The sequence below is a fragment of the Danio rerio genome, chromosome 18, assembly GCF_052040795.2.
Source record: "Danio rerio strain M-AB ecotype USA chromosome 18, GRCz13ab, whole genome shotgun sequence".
NCBI classification, from domain to species: domain Eukaryota; kingdom Metazoa; phylum Chordata; class Actinopteri; order Cypriniformes; family Danionidae; genus Danio; species Danio rerio.
This window is the reverse complement of record NC_141038.1, coordinates 45,106,592-45,131,589: the sequence shown is the minus strand read 5'-3', so window position 1 is coordinate 45,131,589 and position 24,998 is coordinate 45,106,592. Positions and strand designations below refer to the sequence as shown.

The following is a 24,998-nucleotide window of genomic DNA, read 5'->3' as shown; positions in this document are numbered from 1 at the left end:
AAATTACTTTACAAACTATATTGTAAATAAATCATATTAATATTTTCAGATTAGCCAATTATATTACTGAAATAAAATAAAACAATATATAAATTTACACACATTTACACAAGTAAAGAAATAGACTCAATAATGGGCTAAAAAATTGCAGAAATCAGTAGATTTCTGCACGGCCAGATTCCGTGCCTAGCTATATATAATACCGTAGTGTTGCAATAAACGAACACTGAATATTGTAATTTTCAGGATTTATTTAAGATAAAGTGTGTGCCATTTCAATAAATCAGTTTGTTTGCATCACTTAAATTACAAATTAAATTAATTTGTAAATATTTCTAGGTAAATATTGCTGCTAACTATATACATTTAAATGAGGAGAAAACTATTCAGGCTTTAAACCATATTAATAATCTTTAACTTGAGACTGGAAAAAAAAAACAACAACCATTATTGAAAACTAATACCGAACAACTGTGTTGATCTTGACTAAAAGACTTAACAATATCAAGACGAATACTCTTCCCCAGCTCTAACAGTGAGCGTGTGTGTGCATGTCTTGCATTAATGGGTGTTTTGGAGTCAGCTGGGAAATGGCAGTCTTGCATTCAGCTGTCCGTGGCTGCTAAAAGCCAGACAGCGTAAATGGACCCAAAGAGAGTGGACAGCCTATCTGGACCGACGGTTTGATAATTGTGTTTATAGACTTGGCAGGCTGAACCTGACCAAGTGTCCAAGCTGAAGCGGAGGTAAAGTCCAGCAGCTGTCTCTCATCCACAGCGTGTTTAAATGAAGCGAGGGAGAGATTGGTGGCATCAAGTGCTGTTCTGAGCCTTCACAAGCTGCCGTTGAGCTCCAGCAAGACACAGAGGGCAGTGCCAACACTGGATGAGGAATGGGTGTCATTGAGGAGTGTGTATGGCTTCATAAAGCATATATACAACACAGGCTCATTGTGAAAACGTACCCCCGTATACATTACTGGAGAGTGCGAATTATGTCGCCAAATGGCTGCATTTTGTTTTTTAAACGAACATTATGGGGCGGTATGACGTCGCCAGTGGCTTCTGTTTATTTTCGTGCTACTAACGGGACCGCTTACCTTCATGTGGTCAGCTTTTCCACTGTTACCAGTTTGACCAGTAGCTCACCATGTACGTTTGCGGACTTGAAACACAGAGAGGAGTTGACCCTTGATTTGAGTAAATAACAGAGTTATAATGTGTTAAAATCTGAAAACGTAGTAAAAGTCAGGTAAAGCTTTTTCTTTTTCTGCATTGCTTTTGAAAACATCGTCAGTTGGGATTAGGGAAGGGGGTGATCAGGTCAATTAGTGCTTTAAAAAAAAACACTATCGGCTGGGTTTCGGGAAGGGAGTGGGTGGGGGAATTGGTTGGTCCGTCATTCCTTCAGTCAGTCGACAGCGGACTCTAGTGGACTTGCAGAACTGCAGGAGCGAATGGCACTCACGAAAATAAATTTGAGGTCTCAGAAAGTGTACACAGCGACCTCTAGAGGATTTGCGTAAACAAAAATTGCAAAACGAAGACATAATTGCACAAACAATGTATCTCCTGGGATGTATTTCACAATATCCAGAAGAGTATATAGGGCTACGTATCAATAATGAGGGTTGCATTTATGTAATAGTCAAAAACATTTGGCCTTCTCCAGAAATGTATTTTTAGAATGAGTCCGGGTCGTCCTTGTCACAGCACCAGTGGCACTAAAATCAGCTACCAAAATGCATATACTGATTTGGTTTAATGCATACCAGTTACATAGGTAACCGTGCCCTATTAGCACCGGGTTTCGTTAGTATAATAATAAGTATAATAACAAATATTTAAATCTAATAGTAATAGATTTTAAGTGTATTAAGTGTTTGTTGTCCTCAAAGTTCTCATATGGAAGACTTTGTGGTTCTATCTCACTTCAGAGGATTTAATGCACATGTAATTTACAATCAGTGTTACTTGTCCACTCCTGCTTAGTGATCTGTCATTTATCTCACTCTTTTAATTCCAAGTATAGCTCACATTACGCTAATTGTAAGCCCCAGTATCTCTGGTTGCACTTCTGGGTTAAGTGCTCAAGGACTTAATGGAGATTATAGGAAATAAAGCTATTTTCAGTTCACAGGTCACCCCTACACGGGACTGAATTACCTTTTAGTGCTGCATTTGCCACTTGGGTCAAGGTTTTGCTAGTTAGCCCTACGGTAAATCTCGAAAATACATCTTTTATTTAATTTTAAGCCATTTAGTGATAGCCATGTATTCTAACTGAGAACAAGTGCAATGTTAAAGGAGAAACGACAGTATTTGAAACTGTGTTCTAGAGCATCTCTGAGTATGATGAAGATCTTATATTGTTTAATTCAATGTTTTAATGACATTTCCACTGAAACAGGTGAGACGAACAGGAGCTTCTCGTTTTTTCATGTATATGGTAGTATTTGTCTATGTCAGAGCTTGGCCAGAGCCGTTTATCTTGCTAAAGCCATATTTGATAACTGATGACAGCAACAGTTTAATAGTAACATTAATGTTGTCTAACCATTTGGTCTCTCAATATTTTAATCACTTTATCATTCCAGTGGGTCTGTGGTCTGAACCAACTCGCACATGTGGTCCAATCCATACTACAGTGTCTTTAGAACAGAGCAGACTCTGTGCATGCATACATTTGTGTTTATGTGTAGCTTGTTTTCCTTAGATTGTGGAGACCACAACAATCTAATTCTGACTTCGTATTTATGTATTCTAAATAATTAAAATATATGTTTTTGGGTAGTGGGGCATGGCCATTTTGTCTAGCAACACCCCTGTACATTAATGGGCTATATGATGATATAATTGATGACTTTGCTGCAAAAAAGACAAGAAAGATCCTGATGTAGTGAAATATTAGTAACATTTCAATTTGTTTGTTTGAGTCAATTATATTTGTTCAATTGTGAGTAATAAAAGGTCAACCACATTCTTTCTATTTGGTTCTACATTTTTTAAGGGGCAGTGGGGAATAGTAGGATATGGGGTAGTTCCCCCAGGATGCCATTTAAAGGGTCACGAAAAACCAAAACACATTTTTTGAGCTGTTGACAGTCGTATATGTGTCCCACACTGCTAAAAACACTATTAGGACACCTATATTTCACTAAAAAGTGTAAATTGGTTGTTTTTGCGTTATTTCAAGCAAATTCGTACTTCCTGTTTGAAACGAATTTTTGAAGCTGCGTCACGGTCATGACATAATAGCGTGTATTCCAGCGTGCAGACTGGACGTCTGTGCCAGAGTGAGTCTTATTACGTCTTACAGTGTGTTGCATTAATGCATGAATAAGGCTTGGTTCAAACCAATCAGCGCGCTCTATTGTGCAACTTCATTAATATTCATTACTGTCACAGTGTAGACGGCAAAGACGCCACGTTGTGTTGGCAAAACAAGCGTAAAGTGTTGCTTTTATAGTTTGCTGCAGTTAAGTTTCGTTTTCATTTTCTCTCTGTGAGAGCGCAGACTCACGCGTGGATTAACAGTGTACGCGATGCGCGACAACAATAACTTACGTGTCTAAGGAGGATTATTGTTTACCTGAGAGCTGTTCTCATCTGCAAACGCTGAGATCCAGATTCGCTTGTAGTCTCCTCTAAATAAAGACGCAGCTCTAGTTGCTAGTGATTGTCCTGTCTCTACAGATTTGGTAAGTGAGCGACCAGTGCTCTTTGTTTATTCAGTTCGTATTTTATTCGTATCAAACAAACTATTGCACCGAGTGCAATAGTTAGCACTAACAGTTACAACCAAACTATAACCTCGTGTTGGATTTTGTGACCGGAATAACACACGCGGCTTTCTGACGCTACCTGCCGTGTGTATCTAAGTTTCCGGGAAATGCTGAGTTTTTTTTTCTCTCATTCGCCGTGCGGTATCAAACATTGCATGAAAAATACACGCTTAGAGCAGCGCCTCGAATCAAATATCACGTTTGTCGGGAGGGACATGAATGAATTCCCTGAATGAAAGAGCCAAACTGCAGTTAAAGTCCACCATTTAATAATTTGGCAAATAATTTGACTACAGATGTCCATGTAAACACAGTCACATTGTCCGCTGTGGTTGTGTGTTTTGACTCTGAAATTCAGCGCGCCCAAATAGACACTCCCATACCAAGCCGCTTTTCTTCCTCCGACACTCCCCCCTAAACAGAGCTGGACACGCCCACTTTTCTGACTTTTTCCAAAGTAGAGGTGTGAAAACACCCTGCTGAAACGAGGGGGTTTCATGGCCCTTTAAATTAGAACTGCCTCTGCACTTAGCAACTTTCATTTCAAACAAAACAGTCTAGTTCTGGATTGGAGCAAAATGAATGCATACCTCTTTGTCCAATCATCCTTTTTTTCATTAACTTTGCTTTTCTGGACTCTTGACACCCACACACATACAAATGCGCACTGTGCTGAAGATTATCGCCCGTTTATAGCAAATGTCATGACAAAAACTTTAGGAAAACTTCAAATATTGCCTTTGGTTTAGTTTTGGACCACATTAATAAACAGCACACTTAATCCCTAAAACACAATTAGTCCAGCACATTACAGTATTACATATATTGTATGCTTCAAGATTGAACACTAGTCTGACGTTGTGTGTTCGAGAGTCTGTAGCCCTTAGGGACTGAATAAATGAATGGATACTACAATATGGGTTATGCATTGCCATGATGTCATCATCTAGACTGATTAACCACATGGCATTTACCACAGATGGAGAAAGACATAAAAGACAGCATGAGACTGAAATATTTCAGAATTACATTTCATGTTAAACTTTAACAACCGAAACCCGTCACCTTCACCTGAAAGCCTTTCTGTTCGGTAATGGATAAATTATTGAACAAGGCTATTTCATATTTTTTTTGATGACCAAAGAGAATTTGAGATTTTATTTCTGACTGTTCTGTATTAATATACATTAAAAGAAAATGTCTGTTGTTCATTCTGTTTTCTTATTAAATGATGAATCATTTGTATAGGTGGTTGTGGCAATGAATCAATGCTAACAGCGTTTGCTTAACTGCGTTACTATTGACCCATATGAATTAAGTTATTATTATATGTTTGAACTTTAACCGGCAAATGCAGATGGATTAATAAGTCTATTTTTCTTCTCTAGCTCAGTCCTTCAAAGAGTTTTCCAAGCTGCTGCACACCATGGAAGAGGAGAGAAGGCGGCTGGTAAGGCTCTCTACTCTACTTTTTAATAAGCTTAGTATCAACTAAATGCAATGTATTCTGTTAACACCTTCTATTAAAACTTATTTAATTTTTTGAGTAGAACCTCCATCTTGTTTGAAACTACAGCAACACCATGTTGTTTTTTGGAATCAACTCTAAAGACCAAGCTGACAGTCGGCCATTGACATTCGTTGGATTGTCAATCTAGCTAGTTGGTTTGATGTTTTCCTCACGTCACTACTTGTCAGGTTAACATTGGTGCGCATTGACATGATTCAGCATACATTTAAGCAAACTTGGGCTGTTTTGGTGTGGATCCAGGCATAATTTACACTTTACCATATTTCCGAATGAACCAAGCTAAGCAAGAACATTTTATTGTATATACGTGCCTCAGCCTTTATTTTTGTTAAATCTGAAATATGTTGGTTCTGTTGCTCGTTTCAGATGACAAATCCACTAGGGGGAACTTTCTACATTTTTGGCGAATCTTAAAAAGATTACTTAGGGTACGTTTCAGATACACGTCATCTTTATTGACATTATTCTAAAATGTGGAAGTGCGCCTGTTTTCGCGATTGTCTTAGAACTTCCGTTTCAGTCGCCTATGGGAGAAATGTCAAGGAATAATAAACGGCAAAAAAACGGTCAAACTACTTGCTCTACAAACAAATGTTTGCATGACTATACAGACCAAGTAGAATAATATAACAAGGAAATATCAGTTTGCAACATCAAACAGCGAAACGAGCAGTTTTTAATGTCTAAGAATGAATGGAAGTGAATGAGACCGGAAGTCTCGTGCCAAAAAGATTCAAATGGCAGCGCCCGCTCGTCGGCGGAGAATAAGGTCAATACATGTCTATGAGAAGGCGGGGCTTGTCATACAAATTACCTAGCAAACTAATAAATCTAAAACCAGTCTCTGAAATGTTACCAGTTACAAGTACAAAATTCCCAAAGCATACATTCATTCATTCATTTATTTTCTGCCGCTTTTCCGGGGCCGGGTCGCATGGGCAGCAATCTTAGGAGAGAACCCCAGACATCTCCTTTAGCTCCTCTGGGGGTATCCTGAGGCTTTCCCAGGCCAGCCGAGAGACATAGTCCCTCCATTGGTCCTGGGTCTTCCCCGGGGCCATCTCCCGGTGTGCTGTGCCTGAAATACCTCCCTTGGAAGGCATCCAGGAGGCATCCGAAACAGATGCCTGAGCCACATCAGTTGACTTCTCTCGATGTGGAGGAGCAGTGACTCTACTCAAAGCTCCTCCCGAGTGTCAGAGCTCCTCACCCTATACATAAGAGTGCGCCCTGCCACCCTGCAAAGGAAACTCATTTCGGCCGCTTGTATCCGAGATCTTGTCCTTTCTGTCATGACCCAAAGCTCATGACCATAGGTAAGAGTAGGAACTTAGATTGACTGGTAATTCAAAAGCTTTGCCTTTTGGCTCAGCTCCTTCATAAACGATTGGAAGCATATACAGTCAATACAAAACATTCATTTTTATTCTTCGCCAGCACATTTAATGTTAACATCTTGTTAAAAAGTAATTACAACATTATAAGTTCACAATAGTCCAAAAGGCGATAATGATAGTTAAGCCTGGCAGTTTGTTCATGTTTTAGGTTGCTTAAAGAATCATTTACTCCTTTGTTTTTTGGCACGTCACTCGCCTTTGTCCTCTTCTAAAAGGATGTCACTTCAATAATCACGCACACATTAAAATCATCAGCTCAAGTTTGCTAGTTCAAACATAAACACGTAGCAAACGATTGCAAATAGAGAAAGTGAAACCACTCTCGCTTTTAGATGGCCTCATAAACAACAACAGGACACATGGCAGATTCTGCTCTTCCTCATGGCTTTGTGGCTGTTCAAAAAGACAATGACAAGGTTTTTTTGAGCTCAGGTCGACCGTGGCTTGTTATTATATGTATATATTATTATGATGTAATGTCTCGGCTGTGTATTTAAAAATGGCGCTTTCTGGGTTTTCATCTTCATGGCTTATGTACACGCTATTAAAGTTTCTCTGTAAACCAATAGCGTTCAGCTGCGTGTCTAGCTTTGTCTTTTGGTACCCTTTAGTTGTGCTTGGTACCTTTTGGAAAGGGTACCCAAAAAGTGGTACGGTTCCCTTTTTGGTACCATTTGAAAGTGTAAATGGACATAAAAGCATACCGACCCATATTGTACCACTCAGTGGAATCGGGCCATAATATGTCTCTGTAAATATCATTAGTGTGAAAAGGAACATAAGTTGTTGGCATCATACGCCCCCGATTGAATTTTACCTTGAAACTCCTGTCAAAAACACATGTTTAGGTTTGTTTTGGTAGTTTCAGAAAATGCAGGCTGAATCACGTACTCACAGTGAGCCTGTGTTGACAATGTTCCACCTTCTGAAAGAAGTTTTAGAAGTTTGAAGAAAGCATTGCTGATTTTCTCATTATCGAATTAACACCCCATAAAACCCCCTTGATTAGCTGAGCTGATAATAAGAGATCTAGTAAACAAACAAAAGCTGTTTTCCCCTCTGATTGCTAAAACGGCAAGCATGAGCAAGTAGGAATCAATCAGATAAAAATGTTTAATCACCCTGTCAGGTTCATTTTGCGATAATGACCGATTGACTGTACATTATCTTACTTGTACACGGCTACTTTATCGAATGAAACAATAAATTCAATCTTGATTTGAGTTGCAATTATGCTATCAGACTATCAGAATGAAGTGTTCCAGAGAGCTGTGTAATTTTCAATCAGCACATTGAGGTAGACGAGTGGATATTAAATATTATGGCAAAACCAGCTGCTAACCATGACCAAGTGGTATGATAGGTGCTGAAGTGAGTTGTTTTTGGTTTATGTGTATGTGGTTGTGGTTGTGTGTGTGTCACAGTAAAGACATTAGTGAGACCCAGATAAAACTATGTTTAAAATGTGTGGTCACGCTTCACACCTCAAAGTAATTATAATTGGGCCATACACACTCAGAAATAAAGGTACAAAATCTGTCACTGGGGTGCTACTTTTTCAAAAGATACACTTTTGTATCATACACTACCTGACAAAATTCTTTTCATCAATCGCAGTTGTAAGAGCAAAAAATAATAACTTGGCCTCTGGTTGATCATTTGGAGAAGTGGCAGAAGGTAGATTTTTCCATTGAACCATCTGTTGAACTGCATCCCAATCACCGCGACCAAGAAGACCTATTGGAACCTGCATGGACCCAGGATTCTCACAGAAATCTGTCAACAGTCAGTATCGAGGCGTACGAGAGATCTGCAGAGTGGATGGCAACATCAACAGCCTGAGGTTTCAAGATATTTGTGCTGCCCATTACATTACAAACCACAGGAGAGGGCAAATTCTTCATCAGGATAGCACTCCATCTCATACTTCAGCCTCCACATCAAAGTTCCTGAAAGCAAATAAGGTCAAGGTGCTCCAGGATTGGCCAGCCCAGTCACCAGACATGGACATTATATTTGTTTAAACATGTGTGAGCTAAGATGACGAAGGAGAGATTGAAGATGAATCCAAAGAATCTTGATGAGCTCTGGGAGTCCTGCAAGAACGCTTTCTTTGCCATTCCACTTTATAAGTTATTTAAGTCATTGCAGAGATGTATGGATGCAGTTGTCCAAGCTCCATTACAGTCACATACAGGCAGTCAGGCAGCGTAACAGAGGGTGAATCAAAGCGTATCAAATGATCGGTAATTAGAAGGGAAAAATGGATTAAAATATATATACTTTTATATTAGACACACATCTGATGCTTGTATTTGCAGCAGCTCCACACCCACAACTTCACGCATTGGGTTAAATTAGGCTTTACAGTCTTCTTTACTTTCATTGTATCTGTTCAGCTGAGGGAACAGAACCAACCCTGTGACGTCAGACGCAGCAACATTCCAAGATGGCAGCACCCTAGGTCTAAAAATCTATAGTAAAATATGCCATTTTCTGCTAAATGGTTACATTAATCAAGTGTGTTTAGTATATTTTCATAAAGGTGGAATCCAGTTTACAAAATAATGTAAACTTGACTGAGTGCTTCATTTCCCCTTTGAGAAAAAAAAATATAATAATAATAATGAGGTGTAGTATTTACTGCATGTAGGTTAATAGAGATTTGTTGGATTTGCTTGTTGGATGGTGATCATAATCTCTTTTTGATGGACCAAATGTATGTCTTAAAATTTAGCAAATTGCTTTATTTTATTACTACTGTAAATATTTATTTACAAAAATGCATTTAAACTTTACATGCTAATCGACAGTTTTATAAATAATGTTGGTGTTTTAAATTAAACATTTTGAATGAAGAAATATGAAAAAAAATACTTCAGTACAAATTTACTATTCCATCTATCGTTGAAAGAAACAGATATTTTAAGAATCTGTTAAGACCTGTTATATAATAAAATAACAAACTGCCATACACTGTATTCAACTTTACTCAGTTAGATTTTTGTCATTTACATAATTAAATTAATTAATTAATTAATTAATTAATAACAAAACTACTATTACTATATATAATCAACTAATCATAATTAGTAATAAAATATATATATTATGTTTTGCTTCAAACCTTGTTAATTGTCATTTTGGGTTTCAAGAATAAGGTCCAAGATTAAAAATATGTTAAAAGTTGCTATAATTTTTTTTTTCTCTATTGAATGACAAGACTTTAAATAGTTACAGAACAATTCCTTTACATCAAATTGCACAATTTATTACGTGGTTAGATGTTAAACACTATTATTATCACTGGCCGAAACTGACTTACTTAAGTCAAAAACAGACCATGACTGAAATAGCACAAATGTCACTTGCTGTAAACTTGTGAATATGTGAAGTGTCACTAGCCTTCTTCGATATGCAATCTGTTTTTTACAATAAATATGACATAGCAGTCTAAAATGGGACAAGCTGATGTATGGGACAAATTTTAGACTTTTGGTAGAACCCCCCCTGGCTACGAGTTAGTTACATCTTTAGGAATCCGAGCTCCTTTACTGAAGTTTTATACCAAAGGTTTAGTAGTTGGTGGGCATCTATAGTTTTGTTTTTCTTCTCGTTAGATCGCATTGCATTACATTGCGTTGCATTGCATTATTGTCTTTTCTTTTTCAATCAAATATTAAAACAGCAAACTATTTCAGCAACGCGCCCTCGTTTAAAGACAGATGTCCTTAAAAGAGAACCACAAAGACATGAGAATACTCCAGAATGCTTAATAGCTCACTTAAATGGTACCTTAATGATGTGTGTGATTATCACAGTTTCCAGCTGCTCATTTAAAGCTTTAAGCTACTTAACTAAATGGCAAAAATAATACAACGGGGATACGTGCAATCTGTAGTGACATTCTGTAACAGACAAATTGGGAAAAAAGCAGGTTATCAGTTTTTAAATTAGGAGAGGTGTGATACTTCACATCACTTTCTAGTAAGGCTTATTAAGCACTCTGAAAACAGAAACTGTGCTCTAAAACTGTAGGTAGACAGTAATATTTTTTTGCCTGATAAGATATAGTTTTGTTTTCATTTTAAAAATGTAACATTCATTTGAAAGGACTTCCTAAAGTGCTCTGAAATGATTAATCTTGATTAAAATAACAAATGAAGAATTAATATAAATAAAATTAAAATAAATAATCGTAAGTTTGATTAAAAATAAGTTATATGATATACACTATATATATATATATATATATACAGTTGAAGTCAGAATTATTAACCCCCCTGAATTATTAGCGCCCTTGTTTATTTTTTTTCCCCAATTTCTGTTCTTTTCTGGGAAGATTGTTTCAGCACATTTCTAAGCATAATAGTTTTAAAACTTATTTCTAATAACTGATTTATTTTATCTTTTCCATGATGACAGTATGGTTTACTAGATATTTTTCAAGACACTTCTATACAGCCTAAAGTGACATTAAAAGGCTTAACTAGGTTAATAAGGTGAACTAGGCAGGTTAGGGTAATTAGGCAAGTTATTGTATAACAATGGTTTGTTCTGTAGATTCTCTGAAAAAAATAGCTTAAAGGGGCTAATAATTCTGTCCTAAAAATGTTTTTTTTAAATTAATAACTGCTTTTATTCTAGCCAAAATAAAACAAATAAGACTTTCTCCAGAAGAAAAAATATTATCAGACATACTGTGAAAAATCTTATTGCTCTGTTAAAAATCATTTGAGAAATATTTAAAAAAGAAAATAAAAATCAAAAGTGTATATATTTTTATACGTACACCCATCACAGATCTCTCTTTTAAATTAGTATTTTCTACAGGATGCTTTACAAAAATATCTATGTGCAAAAAGCAAAAAATTTGAACCAATCTAACAAAAATAAACTGAAGATCACAGTCTAAAAATTAGTACACCTAAATTAATATGTTGAGGGAAAATAAAATAAAATTGTATAAACAGAAAAAAAATCAACAGTAGCATAAAATAAAAAAATTATATAAAATTGAAATGTTGTAGTTTATATATATATATATATATATATATATATATATATATATATATATATATATATATATATATATATATATATATATATATATATATATATATATATTAAAGATGTTTGGTGTGTTTATATATATATATATATATATATATATATATACATACATATTTATTTATATATACATATTTATTTATTAAGTGACTATAAAGTTTTAATTATTATTAAAAGGGTTAAGTGAATTAAAACGGCATCAAATTAACTTAATATTAAGCTTGAATTTAAGACTTATCCTGGGAGTTAGCCTGCCCCGGACCAGGCTAGTTTCCCAGTATAAGTTGCCAGAGTAACTGAGTTTGAACTATCGTAAATTTGATTTATGAAACCAAATCCGCCATAAATAAGCCTGACCTACCAAAATAAGCCTGGCTTATTCTGTAAGCTTGGTTTATTCAACATGCCCCTGCTTAATGTTCAGCTGTAAACATGATAATCTGAACCCAAAGTAAATAAAGAAGTCAGTGAATAGAGGAGGAAGAAGTGTCTTTAGCTATGTTTCCATCCAACTATTTATATGCGCATTTCCAATATCGCATAAAAAATGCATAAACGGAAACACCAAGATGCACATACTGTCAATGCTGAAAATGCACATTAAAAATGAATGCACGCAAATGAGTATGATAAACTTTTCATCTAATAAAAAATGTGCATTAGCTATCATGGAAACACATTTGCTGTATAAACTTCAGCCTGTGCATCATAAGGTAATGTGCTTTTATTAATTTTTTTCATGTGATGATAAAAATGGGCACAGTGGGCCGGCATTAATGGACAAACCTGCAGACTGACCAGATTGTAAAACAATTAAAATGTTGTTTAGATCATACTGAAATCCCTTAGCCAAAGTCCATTATCAAAGTGGTTTGGTATTATTACCTCCAGAACTGTATTGAGGCACAAATAATTTATTATATATAAGAAAAAAACCCATAGCGGCTTCTCCTACTGCAGCAAATTCTGTTTTTTCTTTTTATATTTGGCTCTAGTTAAGTGACAATTTTGTTCTCTTTGACTCTTTGATGGAAACAGTGCTTAATTGCAAATGTTTTATTTAATATTCCAGTTTTGCATGTAATTATAATTCATATCTTTGGATGGAAACATAGCTAGTGCTGTTGTCTGATTTTGATATCTGTGTTTTCTTTTAAATAAATGGGTTCTGTTGATGAGCCCTGGTTATTATGTAATATACTGCCATACTAGTATTATATAGTCAACCAAAATCCCTTTAAATTTTGAACAATGACAACATTTTAAACGAAGGTTATTTCTTAAAGAAGTCAAGAGTTCTACACACACATCACATCAGTGCTGGAATTTAGCCTTATTGCAGTGCTACAAGAGTGATATCACATTTAAACAACAGTTTGAAAGCATAATTATGTAAATAAAAATTTAGAATTTTTCGCAGAAAAACTAAAACATTTTATAAAAACAGTCCAGTCTGCAGAAAATAATTTAAATTAAAATACATTATTTTTACAACAGCCACTGTATTTGTCAAAATATAACAAGTTTAGACCTGGCACTCACTGTGAGTGGAGTGATACACAGAGGTGAAGTGGCTGGAACAGTGCTGATACTAGTGGAATATCACACGGCTGTCAGCCAATCAGATTTGAGGGCCTGTTGTTTAATTAAATATGATGTACTGGTAGTTTTACACTTAAGTTGTAAACTACATGTACATGTACATGCAGAGCAATCCAAAGTTGTAGTCAAAGAACATACAAATAGTGGGTACAGGCAGCAATGAATCAAACTGACAAAGCAAAGGGTCAAAACACGGCTAGGCTAAAGACGGAAAACCACAGCATAATGCTCACAAATAAACAAGCCTCAGCAACTAGTGTGTGTGTCTGTACTGCTTTTGAAGTCCATGTAATCCATTCTGAACAGCTTCAACTGTTTGTGTTAACAATCAGCTGAAAACCAGAACAGGTGTGAGTGTGTGGTGCATGAAAGGATTGGTAGTCCTGAGTGAAAGTGAATAATTCCCAGTGATCTACAATCCTGGATTGCTGGTGATTTGAGACAGATTTTTTTCACAGTATTGAATATTTTACAATTTCTTTTTATTCAGCTGTTTATTTCTTCATTTTATTTTTAAATAAAATGACAGGTTCTAAGTTCTGTTTGTTAAAACCAAACGTTTTTTACAGTACTGTTTTTGTAATAAATGGAAACCAGAGTACATTTGCCTCCTCCCCCTTTATAAAATATATTTTTATTAGAAATAGGGCGTCTGAATCAAGATAAATCACATTGCCAGTATTTGTTTAGAAATAATTTCACAACCTTCTATGTGACTGTACCTTTAAATTTCCATTTGATCTCCATTTAACCTCATTTCTGTCTGAGTGAAAGACAATAAAGATATCTCATTTGAGATATGTCTGTCCTGTGGGCTTCCTCCCAGTCTAAAACTTCAGAGTTTCTCCTTTGCTAAGAGTGTCTTTGGCGGCAAACTGTGCATGCAGACTGCTTAAAAAAGAGATTAGACGTTTAAGACGAAGTAGAGGAAAATGAAATCAAATCCGCCGAGGCTGCTATCCTCAAAAGTGTTTTGCTCTCAATAAAACGAATGTGTCTGACTGTGCGAAACCACACAAATGAGTTTATCCCAGCCATAAATCCATAAGATATGCATTTAAGAGTACTGTTATAAAATGTATATATTTAAAGGGCTTAATTTATCCTTTTCCCCCCATTACTCACTGTCTGAATTGAAAGAGACTTGGCTTTTTTTCTGCAAAAAAAACTGTATGGATATCAGAGAGCAGAGGTCGCGGTATAAAAATGAACCTCAGAGCTTTACTCGAGACAGAGACATTAACAAAGCAGTTTTTTTCTGGAAAAACAACAACATGGGTCACAAAAACAAACCATTAGTCATTTTGATCAAACTTCCTTTATCGTCTGTAACTTTAAACATTTTACTGGATCTGAACACTAATGCTCCCAGTGGGATCTCTGACAAACACAGACACATAAACTCTTTTAAACAAACTAAGCTTTGATGCAAGTTGTTGTTTAACAATAGTTTCTGTCTGTGTTGCCAGCTGACCTACAAGGAAACATCCTAGCTGGTATGTAACCTCATAAGTGACTAATTAGAACAAAAAGTTCAAGTGAACAATTCTACATTAATGACCTCAATGTAATATAATAATAATTAATATATATATTAGGAGTGTGAACCTACACTGGTCTCATGGTTCGGTTCGATTCGGTTACGATTATCGTGCCATTGAAACTGTTCATTTCAATATCTTGGTGCATCACGGTGCATTGACGATGCTTTCAATAAACATTTGAATATTTTACTTGGCAATGCAGTAATCCTTGTATTAAAATTTATAATTTCTAAATGTATTTATATTAATTATTTTTGTAACACAGTTTTGCCCTTTAATACAAGCAGTCAAATAAATAGACTACCTTTAATTTTACCTGCTCAAAGAAAACACTCTTTTTGAATGTTTCAAACAAAACTTAAGTACATGCACAGAACAATATGAGCATTTAGAGCAAATAAACTAATGTAAATATTATTCCACTTGCTTTTTGAGCGTTGTTAAGCGAGTTCTTAAGCGAAGCTCTGTTTATAAAGCAGATCCAGGAGAGAGGCATCACCATCAGCGCTGGTTTGGCATCAACTTGTCTGTGTCAAACTGTGAGCAGCAATGTCTTTCTTTTCGCTCCTTTCATTTGGCAAAATACGTCTGTAGTTGCATGTGTTACAGCCTGGTGAGTTAACAAATACGTGTTGCACATTTATGCAGAGAAACTATAAAAATGCAAAATATAAAAATAATAATAAGTTTTAACCGTTTACCTGATACCATTAATCAGTTAAAATACACCCTTTTGGTTAACCGTTAATTGGTTAATGTGAGCATCCCTAATCACAATGTCAGATTTTTTTTTTTTTATATTGTGCAGCCCCATTTAGGCATGGGACAATAACCGGTTTCAAGGTTTGCTGTGGTTTGGAAAAGTCAAGGTTTTAAAACCACCAAAGTTTTCTGTTATACCATTTCCAAGATATGTGTACGGTTTTTTTATTTATTTTATTATAACTAATTTATTAAAAAAAAAAAATAGGGCAACAGTATCTCCAGCAGAAAAGGAACCTCTTCATCAAAACCTACTAGTCCAAAATATTTTTGATGTTTCTTAAAATAAAATACATTGGGCTCTATTTTGCGCAGGGCGCAAACGCATTTAAGGCGTGTCAGGATCCACTTTTGCTAATATAAGGTCAGAAAAATCCACTTTGCCCCGTGGCGCATGGTCTAAATAGGTTGAGCTTATTTTCTTAATGAGTTATAGGTGTGTATTCAAAATAAATCAATCAGAGTCTCATCTCTCATTCCCTTTAAGATCCAGTTGCATCGAGCCATGGTGCATTTGCTATTTACATGACGACTTTGGAAGTGGAAAAACTGAGCGTCTCACTACCAAGAAAACAGTTAAACAGAGCATCTGCAGCGCGAGAATGAGAGATAAGGCCTCTCATTATCTACACTGTAAACGATTTCTGTTGTTTTCACGGTATTATACTGCATTTCTCAACAGTTGTTTACTGTATAAGCTGTGCACAGTGTGTTACTGTATATATTACTGTTTTCACAGCATGATAATGTATTCTCAACATTTCCATACTGTGAACATGATTAACAGTATGCTACTGCAGATTTTACAATGAATTTGGGGAAAAATCAGTTACTGTGCATCTAAATACAGTACTGCAAATGACCATGAAAAACTCTACACACACTTTATATTATTATTATTATGTTTATTTTATTTTTTGACAGTATTTTGTGAAGAAAAAAAACTAACCAGTTTCTTCAGACTGTTCAGTGCATAAAACTGTCCCCTGGTTTTCCATTTTTGGGTGTACTGCACCTTAATTTTATAAGGTTAACATGAAAATATTAAATCATTTTTAATCAACATAACTTTGTGCTTAACCAAAACGTAAACTGGAACAAAAGTAATTGATTCATGAAACCAAAGTCAGCTTAAATGTCAGAATGACCAGCCTGCTTTAGACGGATTCATGAGGAATGGGCACCCGTCACCATGGAGGTCACATCTCCGCATTTTCAAAACAATATTTTAAAATACGCACCATCTCAATAAATAAACCACAGACTTGAGTTTAAAACAACTACATTCCCGCATGAAAAACGGTTAAAACTAAATTTCATAACACATTCATTATAGAGCCATCTAAGACCGGGGCAAGTCTCACATGTCTAGCCGATTATAACCTCGTTTCGCCGTATACATTAGTGATGATGGACACCCTGGAGGTCAGAATCTCCGCTATCGGCAAAGCACGCTTAAAATTTACACATGATATCTATAAATAAATCACAGATTTGTGTTTGTAAGAACTACATTCTCGCATGAAACACTGTTAAAATTTCATTTCGTGACATATTAAACGCAATATTTATAATATTAGCTGGGCTTTCTCATCCGCCATTACCATTTACTTGTTGATGTGAAATGAATTCTGGGAGAAAAAAACATTAATTCTCAAAACACTTCAAACGAACTTTATTCTTATTGTCAAGGTCAGATATATGTAATAATTTCGCTGGTAAAGTGAATAAAAAACAATGTTACTATATTGTAACCAATATCACGTTTGCACTGGTTCGGTTCAGCACTCGAGCGACTCTGAATCGTATTGAACCGTTTGCTCGGGAATTATTTGATCACACGTGTTCACAAGCACATTCAGCAATATGCATTTAGTGTATAATTAGTGTATAAATGCGTGTGGCCAAGCAGTATAACGAAATAGTAATGAATCATATACAAAAAGGAATCGGTTTTAGGCGGATTCAAATCTTTACTGTTCACTAAGGAGCCGATTCATAGAACCGAACGGACACGACTCGACCTGCAGGCAACGGCTCTCCTAATTTGAAATTCACCTGTCGTCTTTCATCCAGCGAATTCATCCTCGGTAAGTGTTTTAAAGTCAAATTCTGTCCGTTGAATGATTGTTTTGTATATATTTCTGTGTATTGAGTGTGTAATTTAAAAGAATTAACCAAGTGACATTAGTTGTAACGTTAGGTTCTTATGTTATGTCACGCTATCCGTTAACAAATGGTATTTTAAACAAGAAATAACAGACGCCAGGCGGTCATTGTAGTGTTTGCGAGGTATTAGATACAGTGAGTTTATCTTGAGTGAGTTTTTGACCATACGCTAAGTTACCTGAAAAAAAAACATAACTTTAACTTATTGTAACTGCATTAATGCATTCTCTATTTCAGCACAACACTGAGATGAAGGCGAAGTCACCATGAAAAGTTAAACGTTTAAAGGTAAGCTCTGGTCTTCACAGTCATTTTGACTAAGCTATCATTATGGTAATATTTTTCAACTGTAAGTCAGTTGTTTAAACTAAACTCATAATGAAATGAGTCTTAACTGTTTTATTAAATGGAGCTGAAAATTAAATGCAGTTGAATTATTTTAAGCTAACGTTAATATTAACAAAATACATATTAATTGTCTGTTTCTCAATAATGTTAATGAGCTTGATGTATAGTGTGTCATTAATTGTACATTTAATTTTTGGTGTTCAGGTGTACCTGAGGTGAGTGTACGTTCTGAGTACACAGATATAAGCCAAAGTCATTATCACTATATATCACTATATTTGTTGGGGTCAGGGAATGATTTGTGTACAAATGTATTTTAACCCCATACAGATTGTCATGATTGTACCATAGATTTAGATTAATTAATGTTAAGTCTTATTTTACTCTTATTATATTTATCTGTTTTTCAGCTACAGTAATTGATGTTGAAAAACTGATGCTACCAATCACTCCTCATTTGATTATTCAAGGTAATGTTGATGTCTTCCTCATTTTGATTAGATTTTTAAATGTCAAGTTGTTATTTTATGTTATTTTATGCTATTCATTTTTGTCTTAACATGGATTGCAAGTTGAATTGCAATATCAATAGTTACTGGTTACTAACATTCTTAAAAATATCTGCTTTAGTGTTCAACAAAAATTCAAACTAGTTTATAACACGTGGAGTAAATAGTGGCAAAATAGTAAACTATTCCTTTAAATATTTTATTCTGAGACTTATTTATATGTGTCTTGTCTTTTGTCATATGGTCCTTCTAGCCCAGATTGTGATGGACCTGGAATGCGACAACAGTTACTCTTAAGACAAGAACCGAATAAAGCACATATGTGGAGGGATTTGCAGCCAAACTAACTGGAGGGAAGGAACCTTTAGATAAAAACACCTGCTTTATTTAGATCTGAAGTATTTTATTTGACATAGAGATTTATTGTTTTAATTCTAATTTAAAGCAAACAAGGTTGAGCACCCCTGGTCTGAAAGCTCAAAAATGCTGTTTCCGTGATAAGGTTAAATGTAGTTCAGAAATAGATTCATTAGGATCAATGCTTAAAGTAAACATTTTCTTCTCTCTGTAGACCAAACATGTTTACTATCCCTCACATTTTAATAAATTGTTTCTGTTTTTGTTTCTTACAGTGTGGGTGAACATACTACCTGGATGTCCAACAAAGGCTGCACAAGAGCTCATTTGATAGCACATATTCTGTCCTGTCTACATCTCTGATGACCTGGAAGTGCTTCGACATCAGTGAGTAATACATCTTTATATTATCATGCATACAGGATTTCTGTAAGCCTATTTTTAATGTTAGTTTGTAATCAGCAGTGACTGTTTTAAAAAAATAAGTATTTAAATTATTCTAAATGTTTTACTGATGCTGTGCACAGTAACGTTATGATGATTTAGTTTGAGGAAATGTCACTGGAGAGGTGTTCGTATAAAAAATAAATAAATAAATAAATTGTATGAAATGACTCGATAAAATGTTTATTTGTCTCGCTGACATGCCATCACTGCTGCATATTGAAATACAGTAATATGAATTGACAGCAGAATATTACCACAAACATTTCATGAAGTAGGCTAGACTGCTCTTTAGTTCTCTACTCAACTTTAACACATTTCCTCGTGTCGCTGAGCCTCTCTGCAGATTTGTTAAAAGCCTAAAAGTATTTCATTAACATTAGTCACGTTAAATTAGATTATTTTATTTATTTAATTTTAAATATGTAGCCTTTTAAAGTCAGAATGAACTGTGTTCACCCCTCTTAAATCCGTGGAAGCACTAGTAGTGTGATCATGGAATCAGATATTCGAGCTATACAGAGTCGGACATTAAGTTAAGATGAGACTTTATTTTTTACACACCTGACTAGCGATCTTCAAGAACAATGCCCGCTAATCTTTTCCCCATTAACGTTAGTGTAATTGTGAATTGACAACAAACTGTATTTCACCAACAAAAACAATTAAAAAACTGTTTTATATAACTGATATATATATATATATATATATATATATATATATATATATATATATATATATATATATATATATATATATATATATATTTAAACAGCAGTGCAGTGTTTCGTTTCTGAATGAATTAAATGGTTTGAGGGATGATTAGTTTTTACTTCAGTGATTGATTTTGCTTGTCATTTTTGCAGGATCATCATCATGCTGCTGCCCTTTTTCACTGTCTCTTTCCACATCATTTGGCCTTCATCATTTCCTGTCTTGTAGCAGTATTCTCACCTTTTTTAAAATTGTAATAATTTTTGATGCATTAATTGTTGACTGGTTTTAATGATCAATTGTTTATTAGTGTTCTGTTGCTCTGTTATATTGAATTATTGCTACTGTTTTAGCATGGTTTACACAATAAACCTTTATTGTGAAGTTAAAAGTTTCAGTTTCTTTATTTTTCTTGTACGTCTTGAACAGTTAAAATAACACTTGTGCAATTTTTGAACATTTTTACCCATTATAAAGTAGCACTATTAAATAAAATAAAATAACATTTAATAACTGTAAAATACTATACAGTAATAATGAAAGTAACATTAAAATACCGTAGTTCTTCATGGTAAAAATGTACAATAAAATACTGTTTTCAGTTTTGCAGTATGTGCACCACTACTGTAATTAGTGTTACAGTAAAAATCAACAACAGTAAAATGATGTATTACATTTTATAGTAAATGTAATACTAATGTAATTAGTATTACAGTAATGTTACTGTTTTATGAAATACAGCAGCTACTGGATAATTGTTGCCAGTAACTTACTGTTAATTTAACAAGAAATCGTTTACAGTGTACTTTCACTTTCACTCTCGTGGATAGGGAAACCTTGTACACGCAGACATCAATTAGCCTATAAATAATACATTTTGTTTGTTAAGTGCAAAGATTTGTTTTAGAATTCTAAATTTCTAAATAAGTTTCTAAATTCAGTTCCAATTTCCAGCAAACGAATAAATGAACAATAATAACGAAGTGTGCTCAAACAACTGAGTTATATCCAAAAACACATGCTGTGCCTCATATGGTCTGAAACCTGACAGGTGGGCAAATCGAAGCTTGTTTTTAATAAAACAAATTTAAATATGGAAATAATAACTAATACTGCTAATAAAAAGAACATTATACAAAAGCAAATTGTCACGAATAAACTAAAAAAGCCCCCGTGATGAAGAAGGCATGAAAGTATGGGTTTTAAATTAATTTAGGCTAGAAAATAATATGTTTTGTAATATTTTAATCCTTTATATTTATATACTTTATATATCCTATATATATCCTTAATATTTTTATTCTTTTTCATATGTAAAGATATTTGCGTATTGCTCTATATCTTGTGTGTATTAAGCAGTGTGTAAGCGAGGCGCTCTGCACTGGACAAAAGACCGACTTTGTTCTGGTCTATTGAAAAATCTATTATAGTTTCTCAAAATAGCAACGTGCCTGTAATGCGCCTCAGAACGCCTTCCTTTTTAGACCAGAGCACCTATGGGCGCATATATGAGCACTAATGCATTTGCTATTTAAAAAGCCTGGCTCAAAACGTCAAAAAGACTCTTGCGCAAAGCTGAAACTAGCTAACAACAATTGCACCGCGCCTTGCGCCACATTGCTCCGGGTGTATGATAGGGCCCATTGTGTTCAAAGTTTTTGCTTTTCTACCCAGATATTTAAAAATAGCTTATTTTAGAGCAGTAATCACAATATCATGATACCGTGAAACCCTGATATTTCTGTCCAAGGATATCTTGCAAGCAGAATCTTACACCGGCCCATGCCTAGCCCCTTTTTTTTTTTATTTGATTGTGCTTATCATTTATGCAACTCATGAAATGTGCTTAAGAATCTGCTCTTTTATCCTTGTTAGCATAACTTTAATTGGAAGTAAGCAAATTGTATAAAATTGAAGCTTGACCTGTAATTTAATGTCTATTTTGTTTCATTTGAAGTGCTCGATCGATCAAAACCCAATCATCAAGCATCATAAACAAGTTAATCAAATCTATTCATTAATGAATGGTTATTTACTTTAGCTTCTCAAATAGCTTTTGAATCAATTTTGAGCTTGTTTGTATAGATCTTTTTACAATAATTATTGTTTCAAAGCAGATTTACAAAAAGTGCATATTATTGCACTACAATCAAATATAAGTTATTATATATAAACATATTTAACCAGCACATTTATAGAATATAGGTGATATGTGCATGTTTAATGTAGTATATTTGTTTAGTCTCCTGCAGGTTGCAAATGAGAACTATTTGTGAGCCACTGCCCAGGTTAAGCATTCCGAAATCAGTCATTTGTTCAGGTTACACTTCAGTTAGGATATATGTGGTAGATAGCTAAAGGCGAGGTTTGGAAACAGCCATTATCTTTGTTTACGTTGTCCGGCTCGCTGCTCCTGTCCATTCTTTGTTTCAGCGATTGACTTTCCTCACCGCTTAATCAGACTTCCTGTAATCCAGGGACAGCCATGGTTAATGAGAAACTACATGGAATGTAGCTGCAAGTCGATGAAACTTTCCACTTGGTTCGGTTTACTCACATGTTGGCTTCAGCTTTTCATCTCTTCATGATTGCCCCCTTTTTTTTTTATAGAATATAACAACCGGTGAGAATTTATTTTAGGAATCTACTTTTTATGATTAAAGCTCAACCTCACTGTGAAAAATTATGGGTTCCACCCAATCCCTTCATATCGTCCCAACACAAATCCAATAAATGAACTTATTAAATGAGATTTCAAGTTGATTGAACATGTAACAATTAAGTTGTCCTAAAACAATTGTGTTAAAGAATTCATTCTTTAATTTTCCTTCGTCACCACAGTCACCATGTTTTATGCAGCAGATGCCCTTCCAGCAAGAAGGGTATAACCGGACATCGGAGCCAGCTCCAAGTGCGGGCCTTTGAACTCCAAGTGGGCTGTGCAAACCTAGAGCTTTCAGGTATTTTATTTATTTAGTCGTATTTAGAGTTCAATATTGTGCTTTTTCAATGTCTATACCTAACCCTAAACCCAACCTCACGGTAACCTGATGTGTTTTATTAAAGTCTACATCCAACCCTAAACCCAACTCTCTACCAACCTTCTACTCCACCTACACCACTTTAACCCAACCTACTTGCGGTGTAATCCTTTCCACTTGGAGGTCTTCGGATTGCAGTGATACCTACTTGCTTTCAGCTGCAATCCAGTATTGGGAAACACCCATACACACTCACATTCACACACTCACTCAAACACACATATTCAATTCACCTATGTGCATGTCTTTGGACCGTGGGGGAAACCGGAGCACCGGGAAGCAAACTCACTCAAACACGGGGAGAACATGCAAACTCCACACTAAAATGCCACTTGGCCCAGCGACCTTCTTTCTGTGAGGCGACAATGCTAACCACTTAGCCACCGTGCCGCCCTTCAGCTCATGTTAAATAAGTAATTTGAACATTCAGTTGTTGATTTTTTATTTTTTTTTTAAGTTAAAGAAAAGGACTTTTTGAAGGGCTGAATCTACCAACACCTTGTGTCATACATTTTTGAACGGAAGAATATAAGACAGGGCGGAAAGAAATTTTCCAAATATTTTCCACGGTGTAGTTGCTGGTGCACTCTTGATCCCCTGAGCCCAATCAGTCATGGACAGAGCGCTCCGCTGTCAGACTGAATCGGAGGCAGCCGTATATACATGAAAACGTCAGTTCTCCTTAGTCGATTGGGATTGAAGGTAGCATCTTGTGATGCGGTACTGCTATTAATAATGCTGACCTATTGACATGTGCCAATGAGAGCAGAATTGCGATTATCTGTTCGTGTCTTCGTTAGTATTTCTGTCTTGCGGAGATCAGAATGCTAAATGCTGATTCGGGTTTTAAACTCTCAGCCTGCAACTAAGAACACCTACATGCACAAAAACAGCTCTCTGAATCCATATTCTTGACAACATTTATGTTGCCAGGAGAGTTGCATAATGATACACCACTATTGACCAATCAGCATCAATGACCAAAAGTGACCATTCATACAATTGTTTGACTATGCCATCGTTTTAATGATGTGTTAACTAATGAGTTTTTTACCGGTATTCTGTTAGTTAGTAAAATCATCAACTGAAGTTCATTGTAGATAGATATTCACTCATGTGCAAAACGATCGTTTCAGACTCACATTCTGTTTGCCCTTGAGTGTTCATGGACCAGTACTCCAGCCCATAGAAACAGCTGCTGAGGTGCACAAATGTACTGGCCAGCAATCTGTATTTTCTGTCAATGTTTTGCCAAACTACACTACTAATTATCATAAAGTGACACAATACATTTAGTTGATTAACACTGGATTATAAATACACTTTACACTCTCACAAACAAAGGTATAAAAGCTCTCACTGGGGCAAAGCTCTTTTACATGTTAATATAGGCACATGTTAATACCTAAAAAATCATATGGGTACCTGAAAGTTAGGTAGCTAAACCCTGGAGCTAAACCCTGCGGGGACACCGGCCCTCCAGGACCATGATTGGTGACCCCTGACCTAAAGGGTCCATATACCTTAAAGATACATGTTACCTTACAGTCCATATACCTTAAAGATACAAGCCTAAAAAGTGCAAAAATTTCCTTTTGACAGGGTGTCACCTTAGTGAAAGCATTTCTACCTTTGACAGTGTATTCTGAAATACACAAGATGTTATATATGAGATGATTATATATATAAAAAGAACAGATAAAAGAATAAATAAGTTTAAGTAATA

The 24,998-nt window shown here is 35.3% G+C and overlaps 1 protein-coding gene and 1 long non-coding RNA gene across 5 annotated transcripts in view; both read left to right on the top strand.

Annotated features, from left to right (window-relative positions):
- The window catches only part of arhgap42b (Rho GTPase activating protein 42b), a 224,023-nt gene that overhangs the window by 74,372 nt on the left and 124,653 nt on the right, over positions 1-24,998 (top strand). For all 4 annotated transcript variants that reach the window (XM_087293379.1, XM_087293378.1, XM_087293377.1 and 1 more), the window contains exon 3: positions 5,173-5,234. In XM_087293379.1, coding sequence (XP_087149505.1) covers positions 5,173-5,234 — 62 coding nt within the window. The remainder of the gene's footprint in view (positions 1-5,172; positions 5,235-24,998) is intronic.
- Positions 18,097-20,622, top strand: LOC141378769 (uncharacterized). The gene is made up of 3 exons (XR_015515239.1): positions 18,097-18,677; positions 18,970-19,460; positions 20,384-20,622. It is a non-coding gene; the product is annotated as an uncharacterized LOC141378769 (long non-coding RNA).